Raw genomic sequence first — 13,749 nt, 5'->3', positions numbered from 1 at the left:
TTGCATGAAATAAAGTTTATTCCGATTAATTTCCTCGCTGGACGCCTTCTTCATCAACACGGCATCTGGCGAGAGCTTGCGCCGCAAGTACGTCACAAGAAAACGCTGTTTACCACAAAAAGGACGTCTTTCGTAGAATCCAAGAATTCAGCGGTGCAAAATAATTTATCTAGATCCGCCGCTAGTAGTGGAAAAAACAAGAAGGGAGCAATATAGTTGCTGTCTTTTCTGAATGAACATTGTTTTCAACTGTTCATGGGGAAGGCGAAGTGCATGCTATTTTTCAAGCATATTTTAGAGTTGGATAAAATATACAACCGTTTCCTGTTGTACAAACTCAGTTGTTTCAGTTAGCCATTCTGAAAACGTCTATGGATTCATTGTGGCTGGGTAATTTATCAATTAATCTTTTGATTAATCAATTAATGCTGTAATCGTGATTAATTTTTTTGACCGGTTAATCGCAAGGGTTCTGAGCTAGACATTTTTAGGCAGAAGTAAAAATGCCTACATCACTTCTCGGCGCCCATTTAGTCATTTTAAAAGTAAACACTGTTGTATTTCAAGGTAAATAACTTTAGCTTTACCTATGATTGTCATCCAGAGTGATTATATGATCTAAATATTAATGCCAAACTATTAATATTTAAAATTGCTTGCCTGTGTTTTTCTTTTGTGGTTGGTGTCACCGTCATGATTCAAATAAGGTGACGGGTACACTTCGTCATTGATGACAAATCAAGAAATAATGAAAACATTGTGCGTAGTTGAAACCTGCTTTACAATATACCTTAATTGAAAGCAACTAAGTAGCATAATAATTAATTGATAAAATTGTAGCCATTAGTGATATTAAAACGTTTAATCGCTGCCCAGCCCTAGAATTGATTGGTAACGACCTTGTTGAGAAAATGTGAAGTACTGTTACGGGTGGTTGAAAACTGACTTCATTGATGTGACTCGCTCCTACACAAAGATACAAGTTTAAATTTTTTTCTTAATTCTAGGCTTTAAAACATTATAAAAAATTGAACCGAATTTCTTTCCCCTGTTTGCGTTCTGTTTCTTGTTTGTATTTTTCTTTCTTCGTATTGAGTTCATAGAACATATTTGAAAAATTTGAGGCTATTGCGTGAAATTAAATTATTTTAAGCGCAAAATGTATATTTTGCGCTTAAAGCATCACATGCGAAGGTTTATAAATTTCTTAGCCGAGAAGCAAATCCATCAGTCAGTGTTTTGTTATATGGTAGCGTTTGATTATTACGTCAGATACCATTTATAATTTTACAATAAAGAGGCTAGCTACATTACGTGAAATTGTCTGTTTTTTGTTTTCGTTATCTCGATTGATGGAAGCTTTGGGTGCTTTAGCCCTATGTAGGTGCACCAAACGTAGAAAAAATAGGTTGCGTTATAATCCAGAATTTTCCCGCGATTTTGTAGTTTTTTTAATAATTCTACATGTGCGGCTACAAAAAAAAAGTATATCAGGTCTTTTGTTTTTAAATTTTGTACCGCGCGGCGTTGCAGGTGCTTGGCATCGTTGTACAGAAAAACAAAATTAGACGAGTGGCGCCACTTGTATTTTTTTGTTTTACTGACTTGTTGAGGACAATGCCACCGTCGCTCCAGAAAGACTGTCGCTGCGGCGTTAGAGGCAAGCGTGAATTTCAGAGAGCCTAGATTCAGGAGAGGCAGCAACTGAAAGCATAGAGGGCGTTTGCAATTTAATGGCGGGCACCTCCTGGACATACATGTTTGATGATGTGCAGATTTCTGCGGTATATAGTACAAGTAATTCGATTCCTTGTAATCCCTTGCTTTTCGGAGTACTTTTGTTATAATTTGGTTTACGTTTATTAGACAGTAATCACGAGAGTGATCTGACTATTTTTGGAAGTCCTAAAATTACTTGTAGACGCTACTAATTGTCTCATCCCCTTTCTAATGGTATTCTTTGTTTCCAGAAGTTTCCTACCAAGAATTCTCCGGATAAAGTCCCCGACACGGGGATGAGCCACCAAAATCGTTAGATTGAGACGATAAGTAGTGTGTTGATTACGCCTGATTCACAGAGTGCGATTTTGCTTGCGATTTCGCAGCTGCGACGTTGAGAACCGAAGCTTTTACCACCCTTTTTGTGCCGTATGAACCGCGTCGCAACTGCGAAATCGCAAGTAAAATCGCGCACTGTGAATCGGCCTTGATTGCGGCGATTAAATTCAATTACTAAAGGTACGAAAAGCCAATTCTCAAACCGGCCGGAAAACGTCTTGGTTCTGAAAATCTAAAGTATTTCGGAACACGGTAAAGCCCGATTCACCGGTGCGATTTTACTTTCGATTTCGAAAGTGCGGCGGTGAACATCTCGCAGCTTCAACCACGCTTTTCCTTCGCCGTGCGAGCGCCGTCCCCAACTGCAAAATCGCAACTAAAATCGCACCATGCGAATAAGGCTTAACGGTTACGTTTTCAACTAACGCTCAAATTGTTTTTCCTGTCAAGAAGTACTCGAGTAATCAGATCGAATACTCTTTAACGAAGACCAATCGCAATTTTAATCGATGTCGTTTTCAAGTAACCCGTACGAGACATGCTAATACACACGCGAGCGTTGACGCCTGGCTAGGAGTATATAGCGGGAAGAGAGGCTGAGCTAAACTTGGAGGCGCTGGCAGACTATCGACACTTTCGCATCCTCCTCGAACCTTGTGTTACAGACGCTGCCCACAAACCACGTGAACCCGATCTAGCGGTCGGAAGCACTCACAAATCTGGGCACACTGGCCACCCCACTACACATGCTTAAAAGTCAAGTTAAAATTTTTACACGGCGTGGACTGTCTAGAGGTGCAGACTATGCGTGTTTTTTTTGTTTTGCGTGCTTACAGGCACCTATCGAAAAACATTTTTTTTTTCACCCGAAATTTTCCCCCCGCGGTTTAAAATCCGAGAAATACGATAAAGCTTAGCTACCGATGGAGCTCGTTCCTGTACGCATGTGCCTTCCTAGAGCGGAAAGCCAACACCTGGCTAACTTCGACAAGACCAACGTTTCACAGCGCGCACTTGTCTGCATTTTCCCGCTGCTATAGCTCGCGTAAAATAATAGCTGCGACATCTACGGCCCCTCTTTGATTGCAGTTAATCTGATCCTCAATTCTACTTTTACAACACCTTTATCTTATTTTGACCCGTCTCTTCTCATTTAGAATTTCTGAGAGTTATTATCTAGTTCACAAAGACTGGCTCGATAGATATCTTCGAGCCAAATATATCTGGCACTTTGCTATCACGTCTATAACCTTTTCTTTTTTCTTCGCATAAGCGTCGGTTTAGTGAGGAAAATGTCGAAGATGACTCGTGAAGTGATCCCCGCCAAGTCGACCAACCCGATCAGGTAAGAATCAATGTTTCTAGTCACATAAAACTTAAGAAACGATAAAGGGCTACCTTACTATCGTTCATCTTATTATCGCTCGAGTGCCTGTGAGATTATGTCATTGGCCGATCAGAACGGCGACGAACGAATCGCAAAGAAAGGATCAAAGGTCACCATAATAAACCTCGCCCCACGTTTCTTAAACTGTCGGCGACTCGAGAAGAATCCATAACGTTTTGTATTCTCAGCAGTGGCTCGATGAAATCCTGAAACTGATTCATACACCACTTTAAAAAAAAAAATAGTATTTGCTCAAATGGTTTTGCAGTAAATTTCTTTAGCTTTGATTCTAGCGAAAGTACGGAGAAATCTACGAGATTGTTTTTAAGTGGAGAATGTTTTCTTTTTGTCCACAGTGCTGCCATTCGAGTTGGAGACACCATGTACATCTCGGGCCAGCTGGCAGTTAATCCGGAGACTCGCTCTCTGGTTTCCGGTGGAATAGTTCCCGAGACACGAGCGGCAAGCCCTTCAGAATTCTATATATATTATATTGTCACTTTCAGCTTAACAAACGCACAGCTTGGTAAACCCTGCATATTACCCGATAATAACACGAAAAAAAAAAAATCATGATGGAATAATATAAATTAAAAGAATTTTTGTTTAAAGCTTGAATGGGGCACACAATTTTTAACCATTTTTTTCACAAACAAATTTTAGCAATATTTATGTTATTAGACCCAATAAAACCGGGGGGGGGGGGGGGGGGGGCTGTGCTTTATACTCCGCCCATAACGAAATGAGGTTAGCTAGCTTAGTTCTATTTCTCGCCTCTCGTTGGTTGGAGAGTTGATTGGCGTGTGAAATGTTCCTTCTAAAATTGTTTCTTCGTACCGTAATAGTTTTTTTATCGACTTTCTTTTAATGTTTGAGAGACACAACTTAGATAGAGTCTTTACTATTTCAAATATATCCAGAGATTTCCCTTCTGCTTTGGTTTCCAACGATAACAAACATGGCTGCCGGGCTTGCGCCATGTTCAGCGAGCGTAGTATTGAGCTTGTTTACATTTATGAGTGCGAGTCATTTTGCGTTCACCGAGGTGTTTAGAGGAAGATATTCTCAACCGACCTATAGTTTCCAGCAAACAACTGTCACAAGTCTTCGGAAGCGCTGCGCGGGTGCGTGTTTTCGTAGCTGGACTGGCCTGAGCCTAGCGTCCATCGTCCACAATAAGGTGTCTGAAATGCCGAGGTGCGATTAAAAATACGCAGTAAAAATCGGCACCTGCACACAGCAATTTAAACCTTTCATCAAAGATGTGTTTCCTAGGTGGGCTTTACCTTGCAAAATTACAAGGCGCAGCTCCCTTTCTGTAATACATGGGGCCAAAAAACTTGTCAGGGTCAACGGTGGAGAGTGACGCAGACGACCGAATAGAGTGGCGGGGAGTGTTTGGAGCCTCGGGAGCAGCCTCGGTAGGTGTAGCCGACCAGCGAAAGAAAGCAGACGAAATGCAGACGAAATCTGTCGGCAGCAGGAGCGCAGTCGTCATGTAACCGCGTTTTCTATTATTTTTGTTGCTTCAAGTTTTGCTCTTATTCTTCAGGTTTAGTTTGCAACCAAAAGTACATTCCAAAAAGATTATGTAAATTTTAATAGACCACGGTCGTCGCGGCCTGGTCGCGGCCAGTCTCGATATTTTTTAAAAGCAATCCGGAACAAGTAGGTAGCGCCATCTATCAATAGGTGCGCCAAACGCGCCTCGCCAATCGACTCGGTCGTCTGTGTCGCCGTTCGCCGTTGACCCTGTCAAGTTTTTTGGCGCTATTTTACAAAAAGAGAGGTGGGACCTGTAATTTTACGAAAAAAAAAAAAAAAGTTCCTGTGAAACACACAATTGGCGAAAAGGTTTTAAGGCTATTTTGCTCGATCATGGCTTGATATGTTCGTTTGCGCGTGTTGATGCTGAATAAAAATGTGGGCTCCCGTGAAAGCTGCCCGGCTGCTTTGTTAATTGAGCAAGCTTCGATTCCGACCATGGTTTTAATACCGGAAAGATACCTACACAGAAAAGAGTTCGCAAGCCATTTGGCTGGAGGCTATCGGGCGTTCGTCCCTAATGAAATTTTAACATGTATGTTTTTGACAATTCGCTTCAAAAACTTAAGTAACTCTCATGTCTTGCAGCGCGCCTGGCTTGCCAGAATGAATATTTTTGGTCACGTTTTAGTCGTGCATTATGACACTCACTCGTCTTGCTCGCGGATACCACGCGAAAAACAAAAAACCTAAGAACAGAAAATCTGAAACAACTGCATATTTATTTTGTTGATTTTTTTTCCTCTCTGTCGCTTCTTACCCCCCATCAACGGAAGCTGACAGACACTTGTATTGAAGAGTGGCTCGCGCATGATGGAACGCTAGAACGCCGCTTTCGTAGTCGCGAAGTTACGAGTGTTGCGGACGTTTTTTAAGATAGACGCGGAATAGCAGACGCACGCTGGCGACAACGTAAGCCGACGCGCCGCTTTCGTGGACACGTCTTCGGGCGTTGGAGACGACGATAGGCCTGTTTCTCTCGGCCAGGGGGCGCCGTAGCGTTCACGAGATGCGACCACGAAAGAGTCACCTCCACTAGCGTCCGCGAGACGCGACCATTTAATGCCGACTTGAAGCGGCCTCGTAGCGTCCCATCATGTACAGTGCCCCTCAAACTTAACGCCGCCACTCGGTTTCGCAAATATTGATCCATTCAATTTTATTGCATGCTACCCAAACATGAATTGATCGCTGCAGCTGCTGGAATACCTTCCCCTGGTTAAGTTTTCACCGGGGACGCAAATCTTCACCAGCCATTTTGACTGCTATGTTCAGGAATAGCTCAAAAAAGTGAAGAAACCGAACCATCTCGTGGCGGCGTTAAGCTTGAGGCGCACTGTACCTTCCACTGGCATAAATTAGCGTCTGTCAGCTTCCCTCGGCGTCTGCTCATTGTTCACGCGCACTAAGAGGGCGTGTGAAAGGACAAAACGCCAAGCACAGTGGAAACGCGACCTAAAACTATCCGATGTTTCTCGCTAGGGGCGCTGTTCAAAACTTGAGAGATACAGGTCTATAGGCGGTGGTAAAATATCAGACGATGCCGGAGACTGCCAAGCGTCTGCTCGCACCACGAGCAGACGGTGTCAGGTGCCAGACTAGACGCACCAGACCGGAGCAGCCAAGCAAATCAAGTAGTAATGGGTGGGGCTGTAAGCGGGTCGTGACCTCCATCTAAGCTGTGTCTAACGGTGTAAATATAGCGTATATTACGTTTGCTCTTACCGAGGAATGGTATGTGCCAAAATGCAGACTTTATGTCAGGGGCTACGTCGGTCATAATATAGTTGCCATAATGACTAAATAACAAAAAAATTAAATATATATATATATATATATATATATATATATATTTAATTTTTTTTTTGTTATTCTCCCTGACAGACCCCTGACATAAAGAACAGATATATATATTTGTTCTTTAGGTAGGATGGAATCTGTTGTGCATATTACAAAAAAGTGAGGATGTCGTATTTAAAAATGATCTAACTTCTCTGATGTTTTTCCGGCACACCCTAACACGGCAGTCTATAAAATTTAATCTCGGAGGAATGTGTTGAGTGTTACTTTTATTTTATGTACACAACTTAAAAAAAAAAAAAAAGGCTTGCCGAGAATATTGCAGCTTTAAAGCCGAGTCTTAAAGGTAAAGAAAAAAAAGTTCGACTTCTCGATGTGCAGTGGCGTATGGCGACCACGAGAAAACCAGGCAGTGACGTCCTCGAGATGTACGTCGTAGTGAATTAGCAAGTTATGCAATTATCTGCTCACTTTAAAGCCAATTGACCTATACATTTTCGCCTCCAATCGCAAATAGATATACGTCAACGTAATATTATTGTGGCTAAGGTTTTATGAGACGACGCATTGGTGATGCCATCTACCAGGACTCAACGAAACCAAGCCCTATCTGCTGCTTCCATGACGTAACGGAGGGAAAGGCGTTGACTCCTGTGTTTCTGTACTCTTCCCAGATAGGCCATGCTCCGGGTACAGCGGCGATCCCGACTGGTTGTGCTGTTCAGTCGCGACCGTTAAAGGAGCGACGCAACAATTTTTGTACTTTCTGTAATCATGAAATAAATCATGAATGAAGAACGAGCCGTCACGTGATCTGTGGCTGATTATACGTGGCCAATGTTTATCATCGGTTGGCAAAGCACAAGGCACTGGCTGAGTTCCAACATTTCTTTAGGAGACACTGACAGGGTAATTGTGCTCGCCGAGGTTTCTATTAGCACATGCCATACGAGACCCCAGCTACTCAAAACACGATTTGCTGCTCAAAATTCGTTTTTTTTTTTGTTTCCTCCCAAAAATCGCCGGTCAAAGACTGACTGGTTTGAGCCGCTCTCACTATCACGGTCACGTGCCACGGTCACCTCGGTCACGTGCCGTTCAGTAACCCATAACAAATATAATCGAAGTCGTGGTCACCTAAGGCACATATTAGATATGAAAAATAGTAAAAAAATAATTAAACGGATTTTTTGTTGCTTCAAGAAGCTGCAGATACGTTGGTTGAAAACAAATTTTCCACACATCACGGGAAGTACATGTACTACGTCCTTCTGAATATGGCGACGTACCCGGGGCTGAACGACACAATGGCGAGGCATGACGGACCAACATTGCGACGCACGTGGGAACGCTACTTCGCAACTATCGTTCGCGGTATCGGCGAATCGGTCTTCAAGCACAGAACAGCGATCGCAACGGATAGAAGTCTTCAACCAATACGCGACAATTGGTGCACGCGGCGCCGTCGTGTGCCTCGCACGACCGGGGAAGCGGAGAAAAATCAAACGAAGTCGGGTGTAGCCACGTGACTTCCGGCAACTCTCTCCTCCTTTACGTTTCTTCCTCCTCCTCGATCCACATCGTCTACATGTCGCGGCCATGAGTTTGGTGCTCATGATTCAGTTTCGGTTTCGAGTAGTTCCGTTTTTAGCTCTAATAAAATATACGTGACTCTGTAGCAAAACATTTATTGGGCATTCTACTGACACCACAATAAATCGCCTGGCAAAACAAAGATATATATAGGGGGGGGGGGGGGGAATTAGCGTTTTTTAAGGTTCGGCTAATCCCCTCATTCCAGTGATTTGGCACAAGCCACTAGGCAAATGCATGTCGATCCATTAACTGTCATGTGCCCAAATTGAGTGATCACGCAGTGCTCATGACCAACAGATCCCCACACCTTCGCTGTCAAGTTTTGCGAAGGAGAGACTGAAGGAGAAATCTCCTTTCCTTCTTAAAATGAAGCGGCAACGAAGAAGCTTTTTTGTCTGTGTCGATCCCTGCTGGCGAGCGCTTGGGTCCCAGTAATGCTAGTAAGCTTGTGCAAAGTGAGAAGCGTTCCAAACCAATATCGTTGAAGAGCTCCTTGAAAGCTCTGAAAGTGTTCTGATTTAAGGCAGAAACTTCCGAAGAACAAAGGAGGTTCGATAACACTGGCGGAGTGAGTTCTCGCTACACCATACAGTGTTCGCTGAGGGCGCTAAGGAAAGAACACAACCGGAAGTCCGACGTGCCCCCAGAGCAAGTCACTGCACGCGTTACGTGGATGGGGTTGTAAAAGTTTAGATGCATGAAAATACAAAACTATTTCGCTCCTTTAAACAAACCCCAAAAAAATGTTTTTTTCTTTTTTTGAGACAGTTTAGTTGGGACATGCGTGTAAAAAAATAATTTTAGGCGAAAAAAGAAATATTGATGGGTCGAGACTCAATTTAGCCGGTTAGTCCCCTCCTTTCTACTTGTTTTGTCTCCCGCTATTTCGGGCGCGTGGAGGAGAGGTGGATCGGCTCCGCCTTCACGCTGAGGTCGAAAGAGCGAATGACCATTCCGTGGCGTCATGGACTTTGCGCAGAATCTCAAATGAATCTCTCGCCGTCAATATTACTCTAAAAATCTTTTTCTCGGCAAAACTAATTTCTCGACAAGCGTGTCCCAACCGGACTGTTAAAAAAAAAAAAAAAACAAGGAAAAAAAAAATTCTGCTTTCTTTGCAAGAGATTTTTAAAGCAAAAACTGCGCACTCCATAGAGATCTTTTCTCTGTCCTTTATTGTAGAAGCTTTGTCTGCGTTTAAATGGATGTGACCGTCGCACATTGAATTGAGGGAGAACCAATCACACGCGCCCAGTTCTTTGCCTCTTCCTCTTCTATCCAATCACAGTCGTCGTATGTCGATTGACCTACGCCCACAGGTACTAAACCGAACTCCATAAATCGTTACACTGCTCTTTATATCAAAATTATTTTGTCCGATACATATTTGCATCTATTAAGGCGAACTCGGCATTTGTATCGAGATCCATGACTGACGTTACATTAAAACTTCTAATAATTTATAGATGAAGTAGTATTTGCACCAACAACTCGAAATGACTGTTTGTTACGTTCCACTTCACGGAAGGTTTCTAGCTTGTCTGTTTGCTTTTTAGGTCCTCAAAATGCTGGGAAATGTGCTGGAAAAAGGGAGAATGAGTTACAAAAACGGTAAGGAATCATCACTTTTAAACTCCGCCACATTTCAATCTGCTTTCTTTTTAAAAAGGTGAAGCTTAACATTGTGGGTGAGAACGTGCATAGTCAAAGTATGGGTGGGTATTAGTGGAGGTCCAATAGAATTTTGGAAGTCCTATTAAAAGGCAAATCAATGTTGTTTTTTTTACAAATAATTTTGTTGCTGCAAGATATACGCAAGGTGGGATCCCAAAGGTTTAAGAGCGCATCGAATAATCAGCAAATTAATCACCAATTAGTCAAAGGCGTTATTTTTATCAAGTGTTTTAAACCATAAATATAACTAGCGATGGGGTATAATCATGTAGTTCTAATATTTGTGCACGTTCGCTTGCTTCTGGGAAGGGGGTTTAGTCTGTGTCTCGTTCTTTTGTTGCAAAACTATCAACACTAGCGTCATTTTGTTTCAGTGGTGAAGTGCACCGTCTACCTGGCAGACTTAAAGGAAGCTGGAGAAATGAACAAAGTTTACTCCGAGTGTAAGTAAAAAAAAAAAAAAAAAACCTTCTAAGTGACTGAAAAAAAAAAAAAAGAGCGTTAGAAAACAGAAGACACAGGTACACGCAGCAAAACGGTATAATATAGAAAAAAAATTGGCGTACCCTAGATTACATTGGGAGCTTTAAAGAAGCGTAGAAACGGAACTCGAAATGCATTGGTAGCAGAGTACCCAAATCACGGTGTGGAGTTTGCCGTCCATATACCAATACGGTAATCAGGAATATTTCCTTTCACACTGCAGTTAGGTTTTCAATACGGACGACTCTCTTTGAAGAGAATTGGTTTGAGAACCATGGTTTACATGTATGACAAAGTAATTTCAGAAATAGACGCCAAAGCCAAATCTGGAACCCTTTTGTTAAAAGAGGGACTGCTGCATTTTCACGCGCGTTTTTTGGAAAATGAACGCTATTTTTTATATTTAATTCTTCCATCGGTCGAGGAAACACTGAACCGTTTATACTGAGAGAGTTTGACTGAGAGGTGGAACTTGTGGCCCGGTACAAGAAGCCGACTTGGTCATAACACGAAATGGAATGTCTCCTTACCGAGAAACGATCATGAATTGTCAGGCGTCAACAACACACGAGGGCGGAAAGGACACACCATTTCCGGTTACTGTCGGCGTCCTTGTGAAACTGCTTAGCTCTCCTAGCATAACCAGCTCAGACGAAGCAAACACAAAGCATGACACGCGTCGGACATGATCGGGTGTGACAGACCTTTGTCGTGTTCGTCACACACGTGGGAGGTGATCACGTTCCACACATGATTACTCTTTCTCCCATGTGCGAAGAAACGTGTTTTCGCAGGCTTGTTGTCCGTGTAGTTTATTGTTTAACTTTTAAGCTTTCTCGCGTATTTGTTTCGTAAGTGAATTAACGCTTCTCTCATGTTTCATTTGTTTCTGTTTGTAGTTTTCCCCGAAGAACCCCCTGCACGAATCGCGATCCAGGTGGCGAAACTTCCGCTGGTAAACTGTGATAATCACATCTAATCTCAATTTCCGTTTCTGCAGTTTTTGACTGTTTACTTTTCTCCGATTGACGCCGAGCGAAAGTGTCTAATAGTATTTTAATTCCTTGAACCAGCAAAGAAGGCCAGTAACGAGAACCACTGAGGATAGCCGTTGAAGAGGGTAGTGAGTAGGATAAATATTGAGGACCAGTTTTTAATTTCAAATTTGTGTCGATTGTCGTGTGCCAAGCCCAAAAGAAAGTTAGAAAAATAAGAAAAAAAAAAGGAACATCTTTACATGGCTGAGTCGTCCACCCCGATGCACTCCAGAGCGAGTATGTAAAACTATCTAAAGAAATACAAAAACATACCGAAGCATATCAAAGCATGGTCGACAAAAAAGTAAATGTACCTGCTCTGCATATCGAACAAAACGTAGGTCACAAATTATTAATTTCGTAGTTATTAGAAGAAAAAAATAATATAAAGACGATTTTCAAAGGAGAATATCAAATTCCCATAGAATATAACATATAAAATATTTAAAAAAAAATGGTGGCACAAGAAATATTGGATTTATCATTGCGGCAAAAATACTTTTAAGGTATAAATGTCAGTGGCATAGAACACCGAATTAGACGCTTATTGAAGATATTCATCGGGGAAGTAAGAGTATTGAATACAGTGGAGAAAGGCTGACTCAGTGAGAAGAGGCGAGGACGGCGACTAGTGAAGAAAGGGGGAGGATTATGATAATTGGTTCGCTGTTCCTCCACCTCCTCACTTGTTGCATTTTCTAAAGGTAAGCTGGCGATCTGCGATCCAGGTGCATCGTAGGGCGGTATGGGCGGAGGCATATATCTGACAGTGTAGACGTAATTCTGTGTGTAATTAGATTCGATAGCGCGATGTAGCACGTATTTTGCACACGTACAAACAAAGGGAGGTGGGTGACAAACACGAAGATCAGTTGTGCGCTTGTCGTATATTCTTCATTTCGCACAAGTAGTATGGGGCTCATAATTTCGTTTCGTAAAGCGCTGGGAAAATTTATGGTTACGTTTTGTATTACGTTCATTCTATATTGCACGTGTCTCACTGACTATCGGTACCTTTTTTACCCCTTTTACATTGGGAGTTATTTTCATTTCCCAAAAGGCCCTTTAAAAAAAAAAAAGTTTTCCGGCAATGCCTTTAAAGACTTCAACTTTTTAACAATAGATTTGAGTTTAGTTCGAATATGAGGTATATCCAACGCATCTGAAATATGGACAACAAGTTATCATTTTAACTACAAACTCCGGTGTCAATATTCTATTTTACTTGGGGGCCCGACATTCGTCAAACAAAAAGTTGGAACCGAAAGTTCGAGGAGCGCGCCTATTGGACGCCATGGCGACAAAAGTGCGAAGTCACCACCGCGATAGTCTAATCGGTGCGTTCCGTGAACTTCGGTCCCAACTTTGTGTTTGACGAGTTAAAAGCCCGGGATTAGACAACGGCTCAAACTGCGGTCCTATGAAGTCAATCGAGAAGAACCGAATAGGCACCGTCACGGCACTCGTCGTCTTTTGTGTGTTCACCATCACCGACCAAACCACTCAAGCGCATCAAATGCGCCGTGATCCTGCGCTTTTTTGTTTATTTGCGATTGGTTCTTTGGGGTTTTTGTCGTTTAATGCCGCAATATCTCATTGGCTGCTGGGCGATAATGTGATAATAAGCTGGAACCGCGGCACGCCCGACGCGTCTCGGTTGCTCTCGGTGACTATACGGCGCGCAAGTTCCTCAACCCCCTTGCGCACATCACGTGTTTGTCTCTACCCGCCAAATGCTCCCACGTGCTTTCGTTTACTCCCCGACCTCAACCAACGAGTACACAAGCTCGGCTGCCTCTCGTCATTGCACGTTTCCCGCGTGTGCGCTGTTCTGTCTTTTGATATTTGGCGCGTGCCCCTCCATGCGTTCCCGCTTGAGTCAAAGACCGAATTTGGCCACGCACGTGCTCGCCGTATAGCACGACAACTGAGTCTTCGTCAGGAGAAAGATACGAACGGATAACTCGGTACAAATGTGTGGAAACAATAGTCTTTCAAGTGATGTCTCAATATTGCTATATAGTATAGGATGCCTGCTGCTCACGTCGAGTTCTATATTTGTCAATTTATCTCTCGAGCTGACACGCTCGTGCGTAGTGTCATCTCGATTGTACAATCGAAATAAAATGAATCATCTTCAAACTTAGCAAGTTTTCCTTTTTTTCCTTC

At 42.7% G+C, this 13,749-nt stretch overlaps 1 protein-coding gene across 1 annotated transcript; it reads left to right on the top strand.

Annotated features, from left to right (window-relative positions):
• Window positions 1–2,981: 2,981 nt before the first annotated feature.
• Window positions 2,982–11,522, top strand: LOC115326205 (2-iminobutanoate/2-iminopropanoate deaminase). The gene is made up of 6 exons (XM_040208675.3): window positions 2,982–2,996; window positions 3,261–3,403; window positions 3,802–3,907; window positions 9,943–9,997; window positions 10,435–10,503; window positions 11,443–11,522. Exons 1-6 carry the CDS (start codon window positions 2,982–2,984, stop codon window positions 11,520–11,522), a joined length of 468 nt encoding a protein of 155 aa, XP_040064609.3.
• The last annotated feature ends 2,227 nt before the right edge of the window (window positions 11,523–13,749 follow it).

This window comes from Ixodes scapularis, unplaced genomic scaffold (assembly GCF_016920785.2).
Source record: "Ixodes scapularis isolate PalLabHiFi unplaced genomic scaffold, ASM1692078v2 PGA_scaffold8__174_contigs__length_109621045, whole genome shotgun sequence".
In the NCBI taxonomy this organism is placed as follows: Eukaryota; Metazoa; Arthropoda; class Arachnida; order Ixodida; family Ixodidae; genus Ixodes; species Ixodes scapularis.
Note: the sequence above shows the minus strand (reverse complement) of the source record. Positions and strands in the feature narration are given on the sequence as shown.

What these genes read in the sequence shown, in the direction of transcription:
- LOC115326205 (XM_040208675.3), top strand. An exon ending in GAGAATGAGTTACAAAAACG is followed by an intron (nt 9,998 to 10,434) that starts GTAAGGAATCAT and finishes ATTTTGTTTCAG; the next exon opens with TGGTGAAGTGCACCGTCTAC. An exon ending in GAACAAAGTTTACTCCGAGT is followed by an intron (nt 10,504 to 11,442) that starts GTAAGTAAAAAA and finishes TTCTGTTTGTAG; the next exon opens with TTTTCCCCGAAGAACCCCCT.